This window comes from Pelophylax lessonae, assembly GCF_965119305.1.
Source record: "Pelophylax lessonae genome assembly, chromosome: 2".
Classification (NCBI taxonomy): domain Eukaryota; kingdom Metazoa; phylum Chordata; class Amphibia; order Anura; family Ranidae; genus Pelophylax; species Pelophylax lessonae.
In genome coordinates, this window is record NC_138769.1 from 593699853 (window position 1) to 593724041 (window position 24189).

At 46.0% G+C, this 24189-nt stretch overlaps 1 protein-coding gene across 7 annotated transcripts in view; it reads right to left on the bottom strand.

Moving 5' to 3' along the window:
- Positions 1 to 261: 261 nt before the first annotated feature.
- The window catches only part of PDE1B (phosphodiesterase 1B), a 534903-nt gene continuing 510975 nt past the window's right edge, over positions 262 to 24189 (bottom strand). For 4 of the 7 annotated variants that reach the window (XM_082244620.1, XM_082244618.1, XM_082244624.1 and 1 more), the window contains 2 exons: positions 21901 to 21969; positions 262 to 957 (listed from right to left, as the gene is read on the bottom strand). In XM_082244620.1, coding sequence (XP_082100746.1) covers positions 938 to 957; positions 21901 to 21969 — 89 coding nt within the window. In that variant the 3' untranslated portion in view covers positions 262 to 937. Of the gene's footprint in view, positions 958 to 21863; positions 21970 to 24189 lie in introns of all 7 variants that reach the window. The other 3 variants (XM_082244621.1, XM_082244619.1, XM_082244623.1) reach the window with 1 other exon arrangement.

Consider the following 24189-nt stretch of genomic DNA (forward strand, 5'->3'; position numbering starts at 1 on the left):
GAGTTTATCAACAATGTGCTAGGTGGAAATGTTGGAATACTAAGTCAGAAAATCCAAAACATTGCATTCACCTAATTATACTACTGTAAGTACTAACATGCTTTGGTCCCCTTCAGAATAACTACATTGTAATGAAGTGGAAGGCATGGTCCCTTGATCCCTCTGAACAGGTCCAATTTCTTTATTCTTCTAGGTGACTCAGAATCAGTGAGTCTCAAACCATTTACTATTGGTGGAATCCAGATGTCATTGTAATGAGGGCTGATTTGAGGACCACAACTCTGAACTCTGGATGCAGTCGTCTATTTGTAACTTTTTTTTGGTAAACATTGTTCAGTGTTTTGTTATATTGCATTTTCCTAAGTTACAAAATGACATTTACTGTAGTTTGAGTCACTCCTTGTTTCCTTCTTGAGGTGAGGTGAAGAGCCAGAGTTCTATATCCTGTTCTTCATGTCACTGTGCATAAGTGAAGTGTTTTTTGCATCACTCTGGAAAAACAAGAACTAAATCATGCAGAGCCTTGATAGAGTTGTGAGAGGCAAACAATATAAAATGTAGATGAATTTACGTTGGTGACTGCATACAGCAAAAATAAATTTAAAAAGTGTCCTAATCTAGGAGACACACAAAAGGAAAAATACAGCTCTGTTTCAGAGACTGAACAGAGCAAAGGCAGTTCCATATGGTGGTATCCTAATGAACCACAAAAAAAAGAGACAGACCCACAAAGCAGAGACAGGTGGACAGAGACAAAGAGCTGTGCAATGATCTGTGGGTCAGCCCACACAGTGTCACAGACAGGGGATTCTGAGGACAGTCAAGTTCCCTGAATGCCAGATGTTCTGTGCGTGCCAAGTGACCTGCGACTTTAGATCCAATCTCTTTATTCCCTGTGCCCTAGTCCTTCTGTACTGCAGGGAGGGGATCTGAACCTCTATGCAGATGGAGTAGCGCCTGTTAAATGAAGAGAGAGAGAGAGAGGCATATAAATATATTATAGTATTAAACAGTATTTCCCAAAGAATGGATCACAGATGACATGTTTCCTCACTTTAGGGTGTACACTGAGAGGCTCAGGACTTACACAGGACCATAATATAAGGGAATATGCTCACCCTTTTAGCAGCTGCAGATGGTTGGTACTAGAGTGAACATTGATGAAATCAAGATTATTGCTTCTAAAGATCCTGGGTCCCATTTTATAAGAGCAATGCCATTGTTGCTAGCTCTTCTATAGAGAATATCGCTAGCCATCTTTGGATAGAAATAAAGGTAAAACCAAGACAGGATCCCACACTAAGGGATCAAGATAGTAACAATAATGGTTGAGACAACGTCACAATGTCACTAGGATGTCACTCAACATTGCAACTGCTGCTAAAACTGTCTAAGTGTGCTCAGTTTATATTGTCTATGTTGAGAGTTCCATGAGCATTCTAGTAACTTAAAATGTCTTACTAAAAGCTGACAGAGCCTGGTATGGTGGTACAATGTTTGGGAAATATTGATATGGGAAGGAAATATACCTATTGTACAACCTGTTATTTTATAAGGAATTGAACTGTTCTTTGCACTGATTTTTCTAAAGGGCAGTCACTCAATTCTCACAAATCCCATTTCCCTAAGCCTCTTGTCTTGTCCCTCTTCCAGTTGTTCAGTCAAATCCTCAAACACAAAGCCCTGGTAAATACTTGCTCCTTCAGCAGTCAATTTTTAATATGTTCGAAGGCAGATGTTAGATGGCAGCAATGTACAGTGCAGCAGAGTTTGAATGGTTTGCAGTACTGGCATTCCATCAGTTTGATTTCTGAAAAGCTGAACTCCAGGTATGGATTTTCTTGCATAATTACATTGGTCAAGCTTGGACCAATGCAAATATGCATATGTCATACCTTTGGGACAGCTGAGGAAGCAGAGAATCACTGTAGTAGTCACTGTCTTCTGTGTCCCATGTTGAGCGTAAACACTTAGCATTCAAAATGCATAAAGAGTCTGACATTTTTGGCATTCTTTCTACACTCTTTGATACTCTGATAGCCATAGACCCCACTATAGTGCTCCTTAATAAAAATAAACCTCCTGACCTAACTCATTGTCACTTCAAGCTTCTCCTACAGATAACCACTGCGACCAAGCCAACTATAGTGAAAGCCTGGAAATCTCCCACCCTCTGTGTCTTCATTGTTAAACATAGGATCACACAGGCTATGATCCATGTAAAAAATTGAGGCAGTCCTGCTTGACAGAGTAAATAAATATGAAAACCCATTATCAACTATCAAACTTTGATGGGTCTATGTTGTTTCCTTGATATGCAAGTCGAACACACTTAGGCAGGCCATACACGGTGCAAATTTCTTTCCTGGAGAAAGCAATCTATGCAGGAAGAAGACAGTGAATATTGCTAGTGGCTATAACAGCCACTAGTGATAATCACAACAAAATCTGGCAGGCTGGTTGTACCCAAATTGATTAATGGATCAACTTGGTACATTCAGCCTGCCCATACACGGTTCGAATCTCGACCAGCATCTGCTAAACTGGCTGAGCTTTGAACCATGTATGGCTGGCCATAGATTTTCATACTGTGTCACTTTCTCTCTCCAGTTGACCCCCAAGGCTTTCTATCTTCTTTTTTCCCCCTCCTGCTCCCCGATGATCCCTTGTCTTTCTTCCTTTCCTTCCCTCCCTCTTTTTTTCCTTACCTTTTTTTTATCTTTAATATTGTTTTTGCTTCCTTTTTTTACTTGTAGCACCCTCCTAGATAGGTGCTAGGCAGGTAAAATATAGTTTGCTCTGTCTGCTTATCAGGGAAGCCTGATCAGTAGTTAGGCCTGCTCAGTGTGCTCAGTGTGCGATTCATGTGGGCTGAGGGAGTGTCCCCACTGTATCCAATGAGGAGGTTTGTTGGACTGTGAAGGAAAATATGGCCAATGACGCACAGGCTTTTGTAACTGTCCCAGTGGGTTGGCACAGAGAGAGGTGCATCCTGGGATAGGGTATAAAAGCCAAGAGCACATGAGGCAGGGGGTCTTTGGGCGGGAAGCCAGGTCCCAGAAGGAGGGTAACGGCTGTCTCTCCTTCTGTAGTTATGGATGGTGGTCACAGGCAGTTGGCCTGGTGAACTAGACAGTGTGGCTGAACCCAGAGGTACTGGAGATGCTGACTGAAAGAGTTGGGGCTGAAGTAAATCTGGAGTGTAGAGTCAGTGGACGGGTGTCAGCACACAGAGAGAGAGTGAAAGGGGGTGCCAAGTTTTAAAGCCCTAAAGAGAATTTCAAGCAGGAACACTTAAAATATCTTCACCTTAGTGGCAGGGTGAAGCAGCAGCCTTGCCACACTCTAAAGTCAGTTGTCCTCAATCTTGCGAATAGTTGTCAGTTGGAGTATTCCACTCATCCCTTCTCCTATCCAAGTTCTCAATAAAAACACAAAAACAACATTCCCTGGACTGATCATTGACTGAGCCAAGGACTTAAAGTACTAATTTTCTGCTATCAGTTACTAAGGGTAACCCAGGGGAATTCAGAAAGTGTTATATCCAGCAGTCCCCTAGGGGGGAGGGCTGCATACTCATTTCTCTCTAAAGCCTGGTTCAACTCCCAGCAGATTGGATGGAAAAAACTTTTCGCTCCGGTTGGAGCCGCTTTACTAACGATCCGATGTTTAGTACAGTGATTTCCCCCGTTGAGCTGTTGGTTTCTGACAGGGAGGCAACCACAGAACGCTTAGATCAGCGCCCTCTGAGAGCACTGATCAGGAGCCAGTTGGCTGCTGGTTTTTAAGCTTGCACGTCTGACAGAAGACAGCCGAACGGACTGGCTGGCATATACGCGGGCCAAATGTCGGCCGGTTTTTATTGAACCGGCCAATGTCTCCCGACATTTGGCCGTGTGTATGGGGCTTTACTTTTTCACAGGCATTCTTCATAACATAATACAAACAGACAAGAAAGAATGGATATGGGCTTTACCTTCCCCCTGGACCTCAAAGTAATAAATAGATGTTTCAAATATATTTGGAAATGCATGAAACATACATTGTGATGACATTCAATTGGTTAAAACCACATACAATACCTTTATTAGGCCCAATTAAAAATCACATACATTACACAACAAACAAAATCCGGTAAAACAAAAAAAAAACTGTTTACCATCCAATCACCTCCTAATGTAATGAATACGATATTCCTATTGTATATATAACCTATTTATTATAAAGGTTGCCACCTGTGATACTGGCTGTACATATACTATTGAGTTAGCTGCTGCGTCTTCAAGAAGATGGTATATGGGAGTGGGACAGTAAATCCTTCCCACTGAAACTGTCAATATATCATATTATTGCCAAAAAGTATATAGATGCTATTGATAAATGGATCCCTCCCTATATGATGCAATATAGTATAACAATGCAGTAAATAATAACTCTAATGATTGCATCTGAAACAGTATAATAGTAAAAAGGTAAAAAAGGAAGGGGGGCTGTGTCTAGATTGAACTGTTCCTTATGTGAAGATGGTAGTTTTAATGTCTTGCTCCTTATTAGACATAGTTCTGAGCATATTATAGGTGTTACTTTTATAGTAGTCTGTCTACACTATTTCTGAAAGTAAAACATTCCCATGATGCTTGTATATGATTTCAGGGTCTTAATTTCCTCCAGTGGCGGCTGGTGCTCCAAAAAATTTTTTTTGGGGGGGGGGGGGGGGGCGCAAACAAAAAAATTTAATAGGCATTGCTTTGCGGCAAAAAACGCTGTAAAAAATTGCGTGACTTTGAGGTCGCAAAAGTGTGAAAGGGGCCTTCAGTAAATAAGGTATAGTGTGCCCCCTTTCAATGCAGAGAGACCAGCGTTCCCCCTTTCAATGCAGAGAGACCAGCGTGCCCCCTTTCAATGCAGAGAGACCAGCGTGCCCCCTTTCAATGCACAGTGACCAGCGTGCCCCCTTTCAATGCACAGTGACCAGGGTGCCCCCTTTTAATGTACAGTGACCAGCATGCCCCCTTTCAACGCACAGTGACCAGTGTGCCCCCTTTCAATGCACAGTGACCAGCAGACATGCCCCCTTTCAATGCAGTGACCAGCGTACATTCCCCCAATGCAGAGATCAGCGTGTGTGCCCCCTTCAATGCAGTGACCAGCATACATACCCCCTTTCAATGCAGTGACCAGCGTACATGCCCCCAATGCAGTGACCAGTGTACATGCCCCCTTCAATGCAGTGACCAGTGTACATGCCCCCAATGCAGAGATCAGCGTGCGTGCCCCCTTCAATGCAGTGACCAGCATACATGCCCCCAATGCAGAGATCAGCGTGCGTGCCCCCAATGCAGTGACCAGCGTACATGCCCCCAATGCAGTGACCAGCATACATGTCCCCAATGCAGAGATCAGCGTGCGTGCCCCCAATGCAGTGACCAGCGTACATTCCCCCAATGCAGAGATCAGCTTGCGTGCCCCCTTACTTACCTGGAGCAGTAGCGGTGGCGGGCGGCTCCTCATGAGTGTCCCGGCGTCGGCTTCTCATCAGTCCCGGCGGCGCGTCTCCTCCAGTCCTCCTGCTCCCGCCTCCTCCTCGGCCAATAGCATCGGGTTTGCCTTTCGGCCAATCAGGAAGCGCATATTGGACGCGCTTCCTGATTGGCCAGGAGGAGGATCGGTGTGGCAATAGCGAATTTTCATTCACTATTGTCACACAATGTTTGGGCTCGGGGCACACTGCTCTGCGCCCCGGCTCCACCCTTTGCATCACCCTATTAGAGCCTCTGGCTCTAATCAGGTGATTTAAAAAAAAAACCCATTAAGCTCCATGCGTCCGGCGCCCCTGCATGCAGATTAGGGGGCCAGACGCATGGATGGGGGGGCGGCGCCCCTGCGCCCTCAATAGACCGGCCGCCAATGATTGCCTCCCTCTCACAGATTTCAGTAGTTCCTAATCGCATCCTTTTCTTGTAAAATCTGTGGTCTAGAGACGACAATGATCTGTATGTAGATTGTCTGTGAATTCAAGATTTCTAAAGTGTTTTCCTCTCAGAGAAGACAAATATAGGCTTCAAACCATAAAGATGGATTATTTAGGTGCTGTGGTCTAGAGGAGGAAATGAGAACCATATAAAGTTTTTCAACATATCTTTTTTCTATAGTGCATGGCCACCTCCCTCTCACTGACACCCATATTGCTAGAAGGAGAAAATCTTAAGAAAAGTTCACTGATTATTACATGGGGAACACTAAAGTCCATAAAAATACACAGTCAAAGGAACAACGATATTTAATTGAATCTGATAAAGGTATTGTATGTGGTTTCATCTAATTGAGTGCCGTCACGATGTATGCTTCATGTGTTTTGAAAAATTTTTGAAACATATTTTTATTACTTTGAGGTCCAGTGGGAAGGTAGAGCCCATATTCATTTTTTCTTGTCTGTTTGTATTATATTGAATTTTGTGGAATGCTCCCTTACATACATATACAATATCTCACAAAGGTGAGTACACCCCTCACATTTTTGTACATATTTTACCATATCTTTTCATGTGACAACACTGAAGAAATGACACTTTGCTACAATGTACAGTATTGAGTGTACAGCTGGTATAACAGTGAAAATGAGCTTTCACCTCAAAATAACTCAACGCACAGCCATTAATGTCTAAACCACTGGCAACAAATGTGAGAACACCCCTAAGTGAAAATGTCCAAATTGGGCCCAAAGTGTCAATATTTTGTGTGGCCGCCATTATTTTCCAGCACTGCCTTAACCCCTTTGGGCATGGAGTTTACCAGAGCTTCACAGGTTGCCACTGGAGTCCTCTTCCACTCCTCCATGACAACATCACCGAGGTAGTGGGTGTTAGAGACCTTGCGCTCCTCCACCTCCCATTTGAGGATGCCTCACAGATGCTCAATAGATTTTAGGTCTGGAGACATGCTTGGCCAGTCCATCACCTTTACTCTCAGCCTCTTTAGGAAGGCAGTGGTGTGTTTGGGGCCGTTATCATGTTGGAAAACTGCCCTGCGGCCCAGTCTCTGAAGGAAAGGGATCATGCTCTGCTTTAGTATGTCACAGTACATGTTGGCATTCATGGTTCTGTCAATGAACTGTTGCTCCCCAGTGCCAACAGCACTCATGCAGCCCCAGACCATGACACTCCCACCACCATGCTTGACTGTAGGCAAGACACACTTGTCTTTGTACTCCTCACCTGGTTTGCTGTCACACATGCTTGACACATCTGAACCAAATAAGTTTATCTTGGTCTCATCAGACCACAGGACATGGTTCCAGTAATCCATGTCCTTATGAAGTATTATGGAAAGATCCGCGCTTAGGATAGAGAAGGGTAGTAGGGTAAGGGCACTAAAAAAGGTCAATCGGCTGCAGCCCACTTCGGAATATAATCCCAAAGGATTATACACTGAATATGCAAAAAAGGAGGGAAGTGTTTGGCGCTGCCAATATGTGTGTAATAAATAGAGTGGTTATTAAATTGTTATACCTGGTGTGTTGTTTATGTTGTAAAAGTGCAGTAGTGTAACATAATATCACATAAAACTCATAATCATAAAAACAGCATTAAATAAATATAAATTATATATGATGCTATAACATGTATAAAACACTGTAAAATGAGTAAAACTTGGTGCCTCTCAAGTGCAGGTGAGAAAAGTGATATTGTGATACGTACAGTGTGAGTGGTAAGCTCCACCCAAACTTAAAAGGAGAAAGAAAATGTGCCCACAATGATTGAAGTATACAAATGTATATAAAGTGAGCAAGAATAAATAAATAAATAAATAAATAAATAAATATGGTGTAGAAAATCACTATACCGTGAAGCAAGAAGAAAATATAATAAATCCTCCAAGAGTATAATCAATATAATAAATGTGACAAAAGGTATTGGAACCCGGCTATGTGAATAAAGTGAACAGTGCCAGGAAGTGATCAACAAAAAGTATCAGCCTTGAAAGGTTCCGAAAGAACGTAATAAAAGTGATCAAAAAATGTAGTGAACCAATAAAAAGGTGGTGGAAAAAATACAAATTCAAAGTGTATACAGTAATCCCCCGCTACATCGAGGTTCAGTTTTTGCGGTCCCGGTAATTCGCGTTTTTTTTTGTAATGTTATTTTACTATATAAATCATTAAAAATGAAAGATTTTTGTGTTTTTCATAGCTCTTGCTCTGTCTCTAAGTATCTTTTATGTGTTTAAATGAGTTTCTATTGTTTTAAAAGTGTGTTTAAAGACCTTAAAATGCTTCTACACGTACAGTGACAGTAAAAAAATCATGCCTACAATGCATTTTAATAGGGTTTTTCTATTTCGCAGAATTTCACTTTTCGCGGCTGGGTCCGGAACGTAACCCCCGCAATGGAGGGGGGTTTACTGTATATATAAATATAAATGCCTTCAAAGGAGTATATTGCCAATAAAAGTATAAGTCCTCAAAGCCAAATATAGTAAAAACAGTCCAAAATAGTAGTAATAAGTGCCATAAAATTGGGGTGCCGCGGGGTGGATAGTAGTGGTGTAAATTAGTCAGGTGCTCCCCTATGCCGTGGGTCCGGTGCTCCCCTTTCTAGTAAATACAGAGCTTACCAGAAAGATTTCCCCACACAGGGGTAGAATGCATGTCGATATTTTTAGGGATCGCTCCCAAGGAAGGGGGGTCCGGTCGCCTGGTTCGCTTAACACCTGGTCCACTTTGCTCAATTCCGTCACCCGTGTCCAGAATGAGTAGTATATATGGAGCAATAAGGTTGGGACATCCATAACATATATACTACTCATTCTGGACACGGGTGACGGAATTGAGCAAAGTGGACCAGGTGTTAAGCGAACCAGGCGACCGGACCCCCCTTCCTTGGGAGCGATCCCTAAAAATATCGACCTGCATTCTACCCCTGTGTGGGGAAATCTTTCTGGTAAGCTCGGTATTTACTAGAAAGGGGAGCACCGGACCCACGGCATAGGGGAGCACCTGACTAATTTACACCACTACTATCCACCCCGCGGCACCAGAATTTTATGGCACTTATTACTACTATTTTGGACTGTTTTTACTATATTTGGCTTTGAGGACTTATACTTTTATTGGCAATATACTCCTTTGAAGGCATTTATATTTATATATATACACTTTGAATTTGTATTTTTTCCACCACCTTTTTATTGGTTCACTACATTTTTTGATCACTTTTATTACGTTCTTTCGGAACCTTTCAAGGCTGATACTTTTTGTTGATCACTTACCACTCACACTGTACGTATCACAATATCACTTTTCTCACCTGCACTTGAGAGGCACCAAGTTTTACTCATTTTACAGTGTTTTATACATGTTATAGCATCATATATAATTTATATTTATTTAATGCTGTTTTTATGATTATGAGTTTTATGTGATATTATGTTACACTACTGCACTTTTACAACATAAACAACACACCAGGTATAACAATTTAATAACCACTCTATTTATTACACACATATTGGCAGCGCCAAACACTTCCCTCCTTTTTTGCAAATCCATGTCCTTAGTCTGTCTTCAGCAAACTGTTTTCAGGCTTTCTTGTGCATTATCTTTGGAAGAGGCTTCCTTCTGGGACGACAGCGACGCAGACCAATTTGATGCAGTGTGCGGCATTTAGTCTGAGCACTGACAGGCTGACCCCCCACCCCTTCAACCTCTGCATCAATGCTGGCAGCACTCATACGTCTATTTCCCAAAGAAAACCTCTGGATATGATGCTGAGCACGTGCACTCAACTTCTTTGGTCGACCATGGTGAGCCCTGTTCTGAGTGGAACCTATCCTGTGAAACCGCTGTATGGTCTTGGCCACCGTGCTGCAGCTCAGTTTCGTGGTCTTGGACATCTTCTTATAGCCTAGGCCATCTTTATGTAGAGCAACAATTCTTTTTTTCAGATACTCAGAGAGTTCTTTGCCATGAGGTGCCATGTTGAACTTCCAGTGACCAGTATGAGAGAGTGAGAGCGATAACACCAAATTTACCACACCTGCTCCCCATTCACACCTGAGACCTTGTAACAAGTGACATGACAATGGGGGGAGAAAATGGCTAATTTGGGCCTGATTTGGACATTTTCACTTAGGGGTGTTCTTACTTTTGTTGCCAGCGGTTTAGACATTAATGGCTGTGTGTTGAGTTCATTTGAGGGGACAGCAAATTTTTACTGTTGTACAAGCTGTACACTGACTACTTTACATTGTAGCAAAGTGTCATTTCTTCAGTGTTGTCACATGTAAAGATATAATAAAATATTTACAAAAATGTGAGGGGTGTACTCACTTTTGTGACATACTATAAATCAGATGATACCGGTCCCAAGGGGCCACCAGAGCGTCTGCAGTGTCTGCCAGAGGATCCCTAGACCTTGCAACAAATCTCGGAACCTTGAGACGAGAAGACAACAGGTGCACATTGGGGGTCCCCCACCAGAGACACAGTTGCTGAAAATGTCCGGGTGAAGGGACACAAAGCCTGACGGCTGAGGTAGTCTGCCTGCCAATTTTCCACCCCTGGAATGTGCACAGCAGAGAGCGCTGGAACAAGGCATTCTGCCCACCTTAGAATGCCAGCCACTTTTTTGTCTGCTAGGGCATTTTTGGTGCCCCCTTGGTGATTGATATATGCCACAGCCGTGGCGTTGTCCAATTGAATCCTTACCGGACACCCCTGCAGACTATCAGTCTACTGGGACAGCCAAAGCCTGATTGCTCAAATTTCCAGGATGTTGATCGGCAGACTGGACTCCTCCCGAGACCAAAAACCTTGGGCTGATTCTGTGCCCAGGACCCCTCCCCACCCGGACAGACTGGTGTCCGGGGTAACCACTGTCCAGAACAGGGGGAGGAAGGATTTCCCTTGTCAAAGCAGGGAGCGGAGCCACCAAAACAGAGACCCTCTCGCACCCCAATTCAACAAGATCAAATTGTCCAGCAACTGTGGATTCTTGTTCCATTTAGTTAGAATCTCCTTTTGCAGAAGTCTGGTATGGAACTGAGCGAATGGGACGGCCTCTAAGGTAGAGACCATCAGGCCCAGCACCTGCATTAAGTTCTCAGAGATGGCCGGAGATTGGATAACAGGAGCCGAATCGCATGCTACAATTTTAAGAGTTTTGTTTCCGGGAGAAACACCCGGGCTGAGGCTGAATCCAGAGTCAGCCCCAGAAAGTCCAACCTGGTGGACAGGGTCAAGGCTGACTTTTGAAAATTCAAAGTCCAGCCAAAATCCTGCAGAGTTCTCACTGTGATATCCAGATCCTTCTTCAGCACAGATGACAATTCCGCCTTCAGAAGGAGATCATCCAGGTACCCCAGTACTGAAATCCCCCGCTGTCTGAGCAAGGCTAGCACCGGAGCCAACATCTTTGTGAACACGCGAGGAGCTGAGGCGAGACCAAAGGGTAACGCCATGAATTGATAATGTTCCTCGACTATAGCAAAGCGAAGAAAACGCTGATGGCCAATGTAGATCAGGATATGAAGGTAAGTGTTCTTAATATCGATGGAGGCTAGAAAGTCCCCTTGATGAAGGGAAGCCACAACTGTCCGAATTAATTCCATCCTGAATTTTTGAACTCGCACAAAGTGGTTCAGGGCCTTGAGATCGAGGATTGGAAAAACCTTCCCCTCCTTCCTAGGTACCATGAAGAAATTTGAATAAAACCCCTGGAAACGTTCAGACTCTGGAACTGAGACTATTACCCCTTGAGAGAACAAATCCTGCACTGCTCCTAGAAGGCCTTGAAGCCAATCCACGGACAGACGCAAATTGGAAGGGGAGAACCTTGCCGGGGGCAAGGATCGAAACTCAATCTTGTAACCGGACCAAATCAACTCGAGTACCAATTTGTTTTGGATGAACGAGGTCCAGGGGTCCGGAAAAAAACAAAGACGTCCCCCCCACCCCTAGATCGGGCGAGGGCATCCCTTCAGGTGGAGGAGGGCTTATCCACGAGGCCAGAGGAGCCCCGCCTTGGACTTACCACCCCAGGATCTCCTGGAACCCCCTGTGAAGGGGAGAGAGGATTTAGAACCCTTGTCCTGTGACCCCATGGGATGAAAGGGCCGCTTGTGAGCTGAAAAAACAGGACCAAACACGGCTAGGTTCTCTGTTCTTAGTAACCTGCGGAAGCAAGGTGCTCTTGCCTCACGTGAGACCCTTTATGATCTCTTCCATGGAGGCTCTGAACAGGCAGTCCTCTACAAAGGGGAGATCTGTCAGAACCTTTTTGGAGGCTTGGTCCGCAGACCAACATTTCAATCAGATCATGCGGTGTAAAGTCACCGCTGTCACTGACGCCCTGCAGGCTAATGGGCCTGCATCCAAGGAGGCATCACAAATATATTGCAACCCCTGTATTAACTGGTCCACCAGCTCCGCCATTTTGTGAGGGTGCTGACCCTCTTTCAAATCCTGGCGTAAAAGCCTCGCCCACTCTGTCAAGGTCTGAGAGACCAAGGTTATGGCAAACACCGGTCTTAGGACTGAATCAGCCACGGTAAAAAGTTGGCAGACCAAGGATTCAGGCTTCCTATCTGCAGGATCCTTAAAGAACGGAGCATCCTCCACTGGTAGTAACGTGACTTTATTAAGCTTAGAAACCTGAGAGTCCACCACAGGTGGCACTGTCAATTTCTTTAAAAGGGATTCTTCAAAGAGATATTTCCTAGCGAAACACTTTAGTCACTCTGGATGGCGTGTGGGTGCCAAATTGCACCGGAGCAGCCGACGCAACATTCGCTGAGTCATACATTTTTAAAGTTTCTCGCACTGACACAATCAGTGCCTCAACAAGCGCTTTTTCTTGCGCAGAGGCTGTGGAAGAGAAATCATCCTCACTATCAGAGCACTCGAAATGGACATGGACCCCATGGGGTGACTTGCATCCGCGGTGGCCAAATCAGCCCCAGAGTCTGAGGAGGCAGAGGAAACAGGTGAAGGCGGAGGGTGCTTTTTGCCAGGTCTTTTCTGTAGGACCATGTCCACTTTACACACTAATGATTGCAGGACTGCGGTCATGGCCGCCATAGCAGAGTGGGACCCCGAGGATTCCCCCCCCCCCCCTCTGAGAGTGGATCCGGTGGTGAGACATGTTCTACAGGCTCCATGATACCCTGGTGCCACAGTGAGAGAAAGGAATCATAGTAAAGTGTATACAATAGGCTGTGAAAAAAACAACCCCAACAGTGCTGATACCCGTGGAACTACAAGTCTCAGTACCACTGCAATAAAAGAACAGGCCGGGAGATACCGCCCAGGACTCACCAACAATGTGTCTCAGCAGAGCAGGGAGAAAAGGGGAATGAGCGCCAAGCCTGTAGCATGCCGATTCAAAGGTACAGGAAACGGAGGTGCTGTCACTAGAGGCCGCCCCCCAGCGCCGCTCCACACGGCTACAAGAAAATGGCCCCGCTCTACAATAGAGGAACCACCAAAAACACGGCCGCACTTCCGGCCACGAGAAAATGACGGTGCACGGAGACCATGAGGCATGCCCACAGCCAGGGGGAGCTTCGTAGGGTCCCCCCACAGTACCCCCAAAGCAGGCATCAGGCCGCTCACCAACACGAAGCGGCCCGGATGAGATTTTATATTTCCACCCCACCTAACAGGCCCAACTCACCTCACCTCTCCAAGGTGACAATTTACCACTATACACTGTTAAAGTCACCAGCACACCCCACAGAAATAGGGGAGGGAAGCCCATACAGGGGGAACCCCGTTAGTGAGGGGGGGATGTGGGTGGGAAGGACCCTGGGAGACCTACTGACCCTGGGAGGGCACCGCATTTATGCCAAATTTCCCGAGGTAGAGGGGGAAGCTACTCACTATATCATTGGAACCAGGCAGGGGGTCACTCCGGACAGATAACCTCCCCGTCTGAGAACGAGGAGTGTTGTGACCCAGAGGAATGCTGTGACTCTGGCCGCGACCAGGTCATGTGTATCCTTTGTGGGTTGTCTCAATCGCAGGCCAGTCCCTCCCGTGGGGATGTCACAGCTGACCTAGCGCGGAGCTGAAGCCTGCACGCACTCGCTGGCCAAACTGGAATGACCATAAGGATCTATGATATCCAGTGCGTCAGCCAGTTTGGCAGTTGATTGTAGTTCTCACAGGAACAGCCTGATTGTAGAAAAAAAAAAACAACAAAAGGAAAAAAGTTCAGTTTAAAAGTAGTATACCACCTGGGACTGCCCTATAGGCATAGGTAAGCGTTGTTAACCCTTTTTCTCTGTCGCTCATTGACAGACGTAGTCTTCTTGATTCACAAGAACCGGGTTATGTTGTCTCCGCAGGAGTAGGACTAGGCAGAAAGAAAAAACGTTCTGGCTCCACCCTAGGGGCAGTCCCAGAGGGTATATCCTCCCTCTCTCTGCTACAAGGCATCAGTTTTTTTCTGTCTAGTCAGGAGTAAGGACCTAAGTTCCTTGCTGGGATCTCTGGTCCTGGCAAGATTTTTTTTTAGAAAAAATATTTTTTCTTTAGGTAGTTTTCTCCAGTGTTTTTTCCTGTGAGCAAATATGCCGGACTGGGCGACACTAGTGGTCACCCCAGCCGGCCTACGAGCGCGCACAGACCATTGCATTGCTCTTGGTCGGCCGCGACACATTCAAGTAAGTATGCGGGGCCGGGCGACGGGCTGGATGTTGAGATCCAGTGGTCACCCCAGTTTCTGCCTACGAGCGCGTGCAGACCAGAGCTCCGCGCTGGGTCGGCCGCGACGGAGTCCCATTGGAGGGACTGACCTTGCGAGTTAAAAGTCTCGCTTGGACGCCAGGAACCAGAGAGTCGAGGCATCCGGAGTGGTCCACAACCCCCCACCCCGGTGGAGAGGGTATTGTGAAGAGAGGGTGCCTGTCGGTTCGGTATGGTGAGTAAACGTTCCCTTTTTTCCTCGTTATGAGGCAGTATGAATTATGGGCCCCTCCATACATGGTCAGTATCTGTCTGACACTAAAAGTCCCCCTTGTAAATACAGCATGTGTTTGGTGGGAAGTGGACTTGGTTTGAGAGCTAACACTCTACCCAGCAGACTGTAGTATTACAGCAGACATAGGAGGTATAATCCTACCTTAATTGTAGTGTACCTCCTGCAGATCGATAAACCGCCATTTAGCAGAGATGCAGGTGGATGTACTGGGAAAAACGATTTCGGCAGTCCGCCGCCATTTTGCCGTAGACCGGGTGCATGAATGTCCTCAGGTCACGCCGGCCGCCATGTTTTTGGAGTCTATTGTCTCCTGTATGGGGGCGGCCATGTTTGATGAGCCCAGCTACCTCGTGGAGAGCTGGGAACGCCGCAAGGCGTACACAGGGGGCGGAGCCACGTCCTTCTACCCGGGAAAACTAACACAGCTCTTTCCAGTCTGTAAAAGACAGACGCTGACTGCAGTTGGTTGGAAACTTCTCTGCATCGGGTGGTGAGCCTTGAGGGTCCCTCTCTCTCTCTGTGGGGATCGAGAAGCAGGTACTCTAAGGGGCGCTATTGCGCTAGGGGGATACACATAAAAAAAAAAAAAGGAGGTATTTCTTATTTAAAAAAAAAAAAAAAAAGAGATGTTTTTTTTTTTTTTTTTTTTTTTTACTGGCAAAATGTCCTGGATTAACATGGACCCTGCCACTCATGTATCTCCACCAGATCCCTTTGAGGGGTCTGCAGGATCCTCCAGCACCCCACTGAAAATTGAATCCTTGTCAGCTATTATGGAAACTTTTGTGTCCCGGGTGGAAGTGGCTTGTCAGGGACAGGGCGCAAGCCCCCGCCTAACCCCATATTATCTGAAACTTCGGATTCAGAATCTGAGCCTATTTCTGCAGTTGCAGGTACCTCATCTGGGATTGGTGGCTCAGGTACTGTCTCTTCAGACAGTGAGGAGGATGTTTCGGCATCAGCCATAGCCCGAGAGGAAGCGTTGGTAAACGCACTCATTGTATCTGTTCAAAAAACCTTAAGATTACAGGGTACTCCATCGGAAATAGCTGAAACTGAAATCCCCTTTTGGGATTAAAAAACGCATCAAAGTGGCGAAGGTTTTTCCATTGCCCAAATGTTTGGGCAATCCAATCAAAGAAGAATGGAGTCTGCCAAAACGCACTTCTGCTATTTCCAAACGCATTAACAGACGTTATCCGTTTGAGGAAACCCTCATTAAGAAATGGACAGAACCACCTGTGGTGGATTCACCAATTCCTAGATTGAATAAGCCACGGTTATTCCATTAGAAGACGCTCCGTCTTTTAAAAGATCCGGTGGATCGCAAGATAGAAACTATGTCTCGCACCACGTTTTTCCTTGATTGGATCAGCTTTCAGACCAATAATTGCTATTGGGCTGGTTTTGCAGACTGTAACCGAATGGACCAAATGGTTACGCCGGGACTTAGAAGAGGTCCCCCAGGCGGTATCAGATTTGTTGGAACAGATGATACAGGGGTTACAGTTTGTGTGTGATGCAGCGTTAGACGCCACTCCATTTTTGGCGCGAGCATCAGTTTCAGCAGTGGTTCTCAGGCGTACACTGTGGCTAAAAGGTTGGTTAGCCGACCAAGGTTCCAAAAAAGCATTGGCTAATATCCCCTTTTTAGGAGAGCGTTTATTTGGAGCCAACTTAGATGAGATCATTAAGGATCTCACGGGTGGAAAGAGCACCTTTTTACCGCAAAATGCTAAGGGTAAAGGAACTCTTCAAAGACGAGGGCCTTCTTTCTCTGCTCACAAAAAGTTTTTTCGCCCCGCGGGTGAAAAAATTAAGTCCTCCAAAGCTCCTTCAGGAGGCTTCAGGGGACGTTGGTCGGGCAAGCAAAAGCCCGCCCCCTCCAGACCTGAAGATAAGTCGACCAAAGCCTGAAGGTGCGCCCCCACCCATAATTGGGGTGGGGGGACGTCTTCGCCGGTTCCCGGATCCATGGCTTTCCAGAATCCCGGACAAGTGGGTTTGCGAAATCATAAGATAAGGGTACAAGATCGAGTTTCGATCTCTCGCACCGGCGCGATTCTTCCCTTCCAATACCCGACTATCCCCGGATCGTTTAGAAGATCTGCGGAGAGCAGTCACGGATTTACTACAACAAGGAGTGGTAGTCCACGTTCCTTGGACAGAACGTTTTTTCTAGGGTTTTATTCAAACCTATTTACAATACTCAGGAAAGAGGGCAAAGTGCGTCCAATTCTGGACTTAAGGGCACTCAATTCCTTTCTCAACATAAGAAAATTCAAAATGGAATCCAGTAGCAGCCTTCCTCCATTCAGGGGATGTCCTAGCGTCCATAGAATCTAGGACGCCTATCTTCACATTCCCATTTTCGCAGGGAGAACCACTATCAGTTTGTGGCGTTACCTTTTGGTCTCGCCACGGCTCCTCGGGTCTTCACGAAGGTGTTGGCCCCAATGTTGGCACTACTGCGCCAAAGAGGCATATCGATTCTAGGTTACCTAGACAATCTCCTGCTTCATGCAGAGTCTCTTCAGACCCTGCTACAAAACCTAGAAATTACTATAATTTCTTTACAGGAATTCGGGTGGCTGGTGAACCAGCAAAAGTCATTTCTGGTTCCCACCCAGAGGCTCGAATATCTGGGTCTAATTCTAGACACGTTCAGGACAAGAGTTTTCCTTCCGGTAGGGAAACTCCGGAAGATTCAATCAGCAGTCCAGTTGTTACTATCCAACAGCTGGTCTTCCCTTCGGACTTGCATGAGGGTTCTGGGTTTGATGGTGGCTTCCTTCGAAGCAGTCCCATTTGCCTAGTCCCATACCCGAATTCTTCAGCAAGAGATTCTTCTCAGATGGAATCGGAATCCGGAATCTCTGGACTATCGGATCCGATTGAGCAAACAGACCAGAGAGTCTCTGGTCTGGTGGCTTCAGTCTCCGATACTCAGCCAGGGAAAGTCATTTCTGCCAATATATTGGACGATAGTGACCACGGATGCCAGCCTATCCGGATGGGGAGGAATTCTCGGTCTGTTATCCGTTCAGGGACTTTGGTCCCCGGAAGAATCCAGGTTACCGATAAATGTGTTGGAACTGAGAGCGATCAGACTTTGTCTGATTCACTGGACCGAGCAGCTCCAGGGCAGCCCGGTTCGGATCCAGTTGGACAACGCCACGGCCATGGCTTATGTCAATCACCAGGGGGGCACCAAGAGTGTCCGAGCGGCCAAGGAAGTGGCTTGCATTCTTCGCTGGGCGGAACGATTTGTTCCAGCTATCTCTGCGGTGTTCATTCCGGGGGTGGAAAATTGGCAGGCAGATTATCTCAGCCGTCGGACTCCGGATCAGGGGGAATGGTCCCTCCATCCAGAAGTTTTCCACCAGTTGTGCCTACGTTGGGGCACCCCGGATGTGGATCTGTTGGCATCACGATTCAACAGAAAAAGTACAGAGATTCGTGGCTCGCTCCCGCGATCCTCTAGCAGAGACCGCAGAAGCACTGGTCACCCAGTGAGGGCAATACCAGCTAATGTATGCCTTCCCTCCTCTTGGGTTACTGCCAAGACTTCTTCGCAGGATAGAGGAGGAAGGAATTCCAGTAATCCTGGTAGCTCTGGACTGGCCTCGTCGAGCTTGATACGCCGACTTGGTCAGACTGGTGGCGGACGTCCCTTGGAGACTTCCTCTCAGGGAGGATCTACTGTCTCAGGGACCGATCTTCCATCCTGCTTTACGATCGCTGGTTTTTAAACGGCCTGGTTATTGAGACCTAGGTGCTGAAGGACAAGGGATTGTCAGCTTCAGTTATTCCTACTCTAGTTAAAACAAGGAAAGCGACTTCCAGAAAGATTAACATCGTACATGGAAGTCTTATATTGTGTGGTGTGAATCCCTTGGGTTCCATCTACATCTTTATTCGGTAGCCCGAATATTGGCTTTTCTGCAACAGGGAGTTGAGCAGAAGCTGGCCTTGAGTGTTATCAAGGGTCTGGTTTCAGCATTGCTATCTTCTTTCAGAAGCCTTTGGCTACTTATTCCTTGGTGCGGAATTTCATACAGGGGGTGCGACACCTGGCTCCGCCAGTGCACGCGCCGTTGCCATCCTGGGATCTTAATTTGGTGCTGTCGGTTCTTCAGACACCTCCCTTTGAAAATATCAGGGAGATTCCCTTGCTTACTTTATCCCAGAAGGTGGCCTTCTTGGTGGCTATCACTTCTGCACGCAGGGTGTCAGAACTGGCTGCATTATCCTGTTGTTCCCCAGATCTGGTGGTTCATAGGGATAAGGTTGTTCTTCATCCGAATCCATCCTTCCTTCCTAAGGTGGTTTCAACGTTTCATTGAATGAGGACAGTGTATTGTCCTTCCTATGTCCTTAGCCCAATCATCCTCGAGAATTTGCATGGCATTCCTTCTATGTAGTTCGGGCGAACAGGATATATTTGAATACTACGGATTCAATTTGTAAGACGGATTCACTGTTTGTGATCACGGATGGCCCTAAGAAGGGGTTGCCTGTTCTACTGCGACCATCTTTAGATGGATCAGACAGACGGTGGTATAGGCTTATTTTATCTAAGGGTCGGGATCCCCCGTTCCCTGTTAAAGCGCATTCTACTCGGGCGCTTAGAGTTTCCTGGACCTTCCGCCATCAGGCGTCAGTGGTTCAGGTTTTCAAGGCGACTGTTTAGTCGTCGGTTCATACCTTTACAATATTGTATAAGGTTTATGTGATGGCATCGTCAGATGCCTCTTCTGGCCGCAAGGTTCCTGCAGGCCATTGTTTGAGGAGACTGTTGGTCTACCTCGAGGATTTGTGGGGTAGGTCTCATCTGTTTACTCGATGAGTCCTTTGATACTTCTGGTTGGCTCCGGTTGGGCCTTCTAGATTGGATTTTGATTTCTGTCAATCCCACCCCTCATTTGTGGCACTGCTTCTGGATGTCCCAGTTCTTGTGAATCAAGAAGACTACGTCTGTCAATGAGCGACAGAGAAAATCGGATTTTTGTAAGATCTTACCGTAAAATCCTTTTCTCTTAGCTCATTGACAGACGTAGTACCCGCCCCTCTATCATTGAGTTGGGTTGGGTTAAATTCTCTGTTGCTGCTTTGTGACAGAACTGATGCCTTGTAGCAGAGAGAGGGAGGATATACCCTCTGGGACTGCCCCTAGGGTGGAGCCAGAACGTTTTTTCTTTCTGCCTAGTCCTACTCCTGCGGAGACAACATAACCCAGTTCTTGTGAATCAAGAAGACTACGTCTGTCAATGAGCTAAGAGAAAAGGATTTTACGGTAAAATCTTACAAAAATCCGATTTTTGCCTAATGTCCTACTCCTAGGAAGAGCAGCATAACCCATCTGTCAAATGAAGATATGAAGCTGTGTCCGTCAATTGCTCCAGTCCAATTGCGCCGTTCCCATTGCTCCAGTCCTCCTGCAGGACCAGGGCAGCAAGAAGACAGACATAGAACAGTGCAGGCTGAGTCTCGCCGCTCGTGGCGCCTCTACAAACAGGCCGGCGGAGGGGGGTGTGCACAGCGGCATGACGTCACGCCAGCAGAGGGAGAGTGTGCAGCAAGCACCGCCAGCCCGTCCCAGGCCCAGCCTTAGAGCGCACACGGAATGGACAGGCATGGGTGTAGCCTGACTGGAGTAGATAGAGTCAGTGGGTCGGTCGCTGAGACGGCGAGGCAAGGGGAAGGCAGTATATGCCAGAAGAAAACTGCAGCAGTCAGAGGAGCAGGCCGGTTTTAGAAGTGGCACTGTGGCAGCCTGCCTGGGAGGTGAGTCACTGGAGCAGTGAGTCCACAGTCCACTCACTGCACATTTGCCTCTCATACCACCCTCACACTGTAAAATTCTGTCAGCATGTCAGCCACATTGTCATTTTCAGGGGTGTGTGGCTCACAAACCCCTGAAAATGACAATGTGGCTGACATGCTGACAGAATTTTACAACTGAACTGCTTCACTTACCTTACCAGCCATTTCTAAAATCGAGGCCCCCGAGCCTGCTCCTTGTGTGCTGGCTGTGTCTGGTTCCTTTACTGCGTGCTGCTGCCTCGCCACTGATGCTGTCTGCACACACTCTGGGCCTTCAAATGCATAAACATGAAATATTCGTGACTGATGCCCTTTGTCAGGAATATTTCATGTTTATGTGTTTATTTGGACAATTTGTCACAAATGTTTCATGTTTATGCATTTGAAGGCCCAGAGTGTGTGGACAGCATCAGTGGAGTCACCGGTAAGGCGAGGCAACAGCACGCAGCAAAGGAGCCAGACACAGTAATTTGTTGTTTTTTTTTGGGGGGGGGGGTGGATCTTGGGTGAGTTGCCACACTTTTTTCCCCAGGACTTGACCCCTGGATAGAACTGTTAGTCGATCAGGCTCTACTGTGTTGCACAGTGCTGTCCATCTGTCAATTTAAGCTCCATGGCAGGTGAAGAGAGCACAATGATGACCTAATCAGTGCACTGTAATTTACAGGAAGAGCATGATCTGACTATAATGCCTGACAGGGGTGCTAGGATTACAAGACAGAGTAAACAAATGCTTTGGCAGATAAGATGATTTTAAAACGTAGGTTTGCCTGGTGTTTAGCTTTAAAATATATAATCTGGAGCCCTGAAGAGGTCAGTGTATGAATTCTGGTTACAGTCCAACAAAGGTCTGCTAGCTTAAACCTTAGGGTCATCATAAACTTGATGATGTTCCATGAGTGTGACTATGAAATCATAGTTCTTTAGAATGATCAGTACATAAACCTGCTTGCTCACACAGGTGGAGCATGCACATTTATATATGCACTGCCTTATCTGGTGTGCCCTGCCTGTCCTAACCTGACCTGACCTGACCTATCTCTCTGTGCACTTCCCTACCTGGTCTCCATGGAAACTGTGCACTAGTCCAGGTTACCATTTTCCTCTGTGCTATGCTCTTCCTCACAGGGCGAAAGCTCATCCACAGATGTTTGGTTCGTGATTCCTAAAAAACAAAAGAAATTTGTTTAAAAACAACATTTTCAGGGACGCGAAGCTGGATTCACTAGAGAGTTGGAAAAAAAGTAGTTATCATCTGGTATTGTAGGTTAATGACATTCTCTACACATTTCTTTCTCTAGTCTAAGGGACATGGGGTTTCTATACAAAGGGACAATTTACTGTTCTTCAGACTTTAGGGGTGCTGGACAGTGGGCAGTGGGAGTAGAAAATGCCCCAACAACAGTATGAGCAGACAATGTCTTAGGCTTCGTGGTCAGTGGGAAAAGGTTAAAATAGTGCCTGTAAACCCTAGGAGGAGGAATAGTGCACCATCATTGATATTATTAGGAGGAATAATGCCTTACCATTGGTATTAATGGCCCCACCATTGTTATTATTGGGAGGAGTGACATCAGGAGGAACAGTGCTCTATTGTTGATGCCAGTAGAAGAAATAGTGCCTCATGATTAGTGCCAAATGGAGAAATAATACTCAATCGTTTATATCAGTGGGAGGAATTGTGCCCTATGATTGGTGTCAGTGAAAGGATTAAGGGAAATAGCGCTTCATGATTGATGTCAGTGGAAGAAATAGTGCCTTATATCAGTGGGAGGAACAGCATTCCAAGGGCTGGAAAAGGCAAGCAAAGGGCTGCATCCAGCCTGTGGGCTGCTCCAGTACCTCTGAATATCTTGCATTGTATATTTTCCTTTTAAGTCCCCCTTTATCTCTTTATACATTGAAAATTTGTTGGATCCACTAAAATGTTCTTTTAAATGTCAGAACCCCTAACAACACAGAAGTTCTGGTGAAGTTAATACATTTTACCTGCCATTAAGTCTGTACTTTATTTATTATTAATAAAGTCAATTATTGATAAGAATTGCATGCATATATAGGGACAATCCTAGCTCCATTAAATAACCAGCTGCGCACGCCCAAAAAACTTCATCACAGTATACAGGGCATATGTAGCACACCATATCCCTCTCCACATGGCTTTTACTGCCAATTCCAGGCTACCAATATGACAGTCAGGAGTTGCTGAGATGGATTTTTACCACATGCATGGTGGTTAGCGTGCGCTGACATGTATCACACTTGAGTTGATGTACATTGACATCCTTTTTCTGAACATGTTGCACTGTGTTTTTTTTTTCCCACTGCAGAAGCTGAAAATACATTATTTTATTTACCTTAAAGCATAATTCCACTTTTGAGAATCACTTGGTCATAGAAGAAGAGATTCTTCTTGGTGATTCTCATTGCTCATTTGGATGCAAAAGTTGTATTACCCTTTAATGCATTTTGTAAAGTATTACAGTGTGCTGTGATGCATTTAGATGGAGCATATTACATTTCAACACAGGGCACACTAATTTAGTGATGTGAATTGGGCCTATTGAAAAACAATGCATTTCAGCTTATCATTGTGTTGGGCCTGGGTTGAGCAACACAACTGATGTGCTGTCAAAAGTTGAGTTTTTGAACAGGGTCTGTAGATAGGAATAATATTTGGGTTGGGACTGAGCATGGGTTTGACGCAAACCCAGCTTGTTTGCAGACATGGCAAACTATTGCGTGATTTTGCCACCATGGAAACCAACTACCGGTAATGTACTTCCTGGCCTTTAAAAAATTAGTCAGATGGCTTTGAAGGACCATTAAAGTGGTGTTGGATAAGCCATCCCACTAACTATTATAGATCGGGTTCCCATTAGCCTTATCGAGAATGTGCTACAGTCATAGCAGCCTGTACGTGTTTTTTTATGTATTTTAGGCATATTTTCTAATTGTTGCTACCTGCAATAAGAGCCGCTGATAGGGGGATCACCGGTCCTCCTGTAGGGGGCCCGGGCTTACAGGGGGGCCCAAACAGAGAAGCAGATCAGTGTGGTGTGGCAAGTACAGGAGCGATGTCTTGTATGTCTCTCCCTCCACCAGCTGAATGCCAGAGGGAGAGACACACAAGGCATCATTCCTGTACTTTCCACAACACACTAATCCGCTTCCCCATTCAAGCCACATATGATCCCCCTGTGTGCCTGGGCGCCCCAGCACTTTCCTGTCCCTCTGGACGCTGTGGGAAAGCAAGTGAATGTGTCTGGACTGAGAGCTAGGGCTGTAATTTTGCACAGGGCACCTCTAGTAACTGCCAAGGGGTCCTAGGTGCATGGAGGGGCCTTGAAGTTTCCTCCCTGCAGTGTCCTGAACAGTTCCCCTT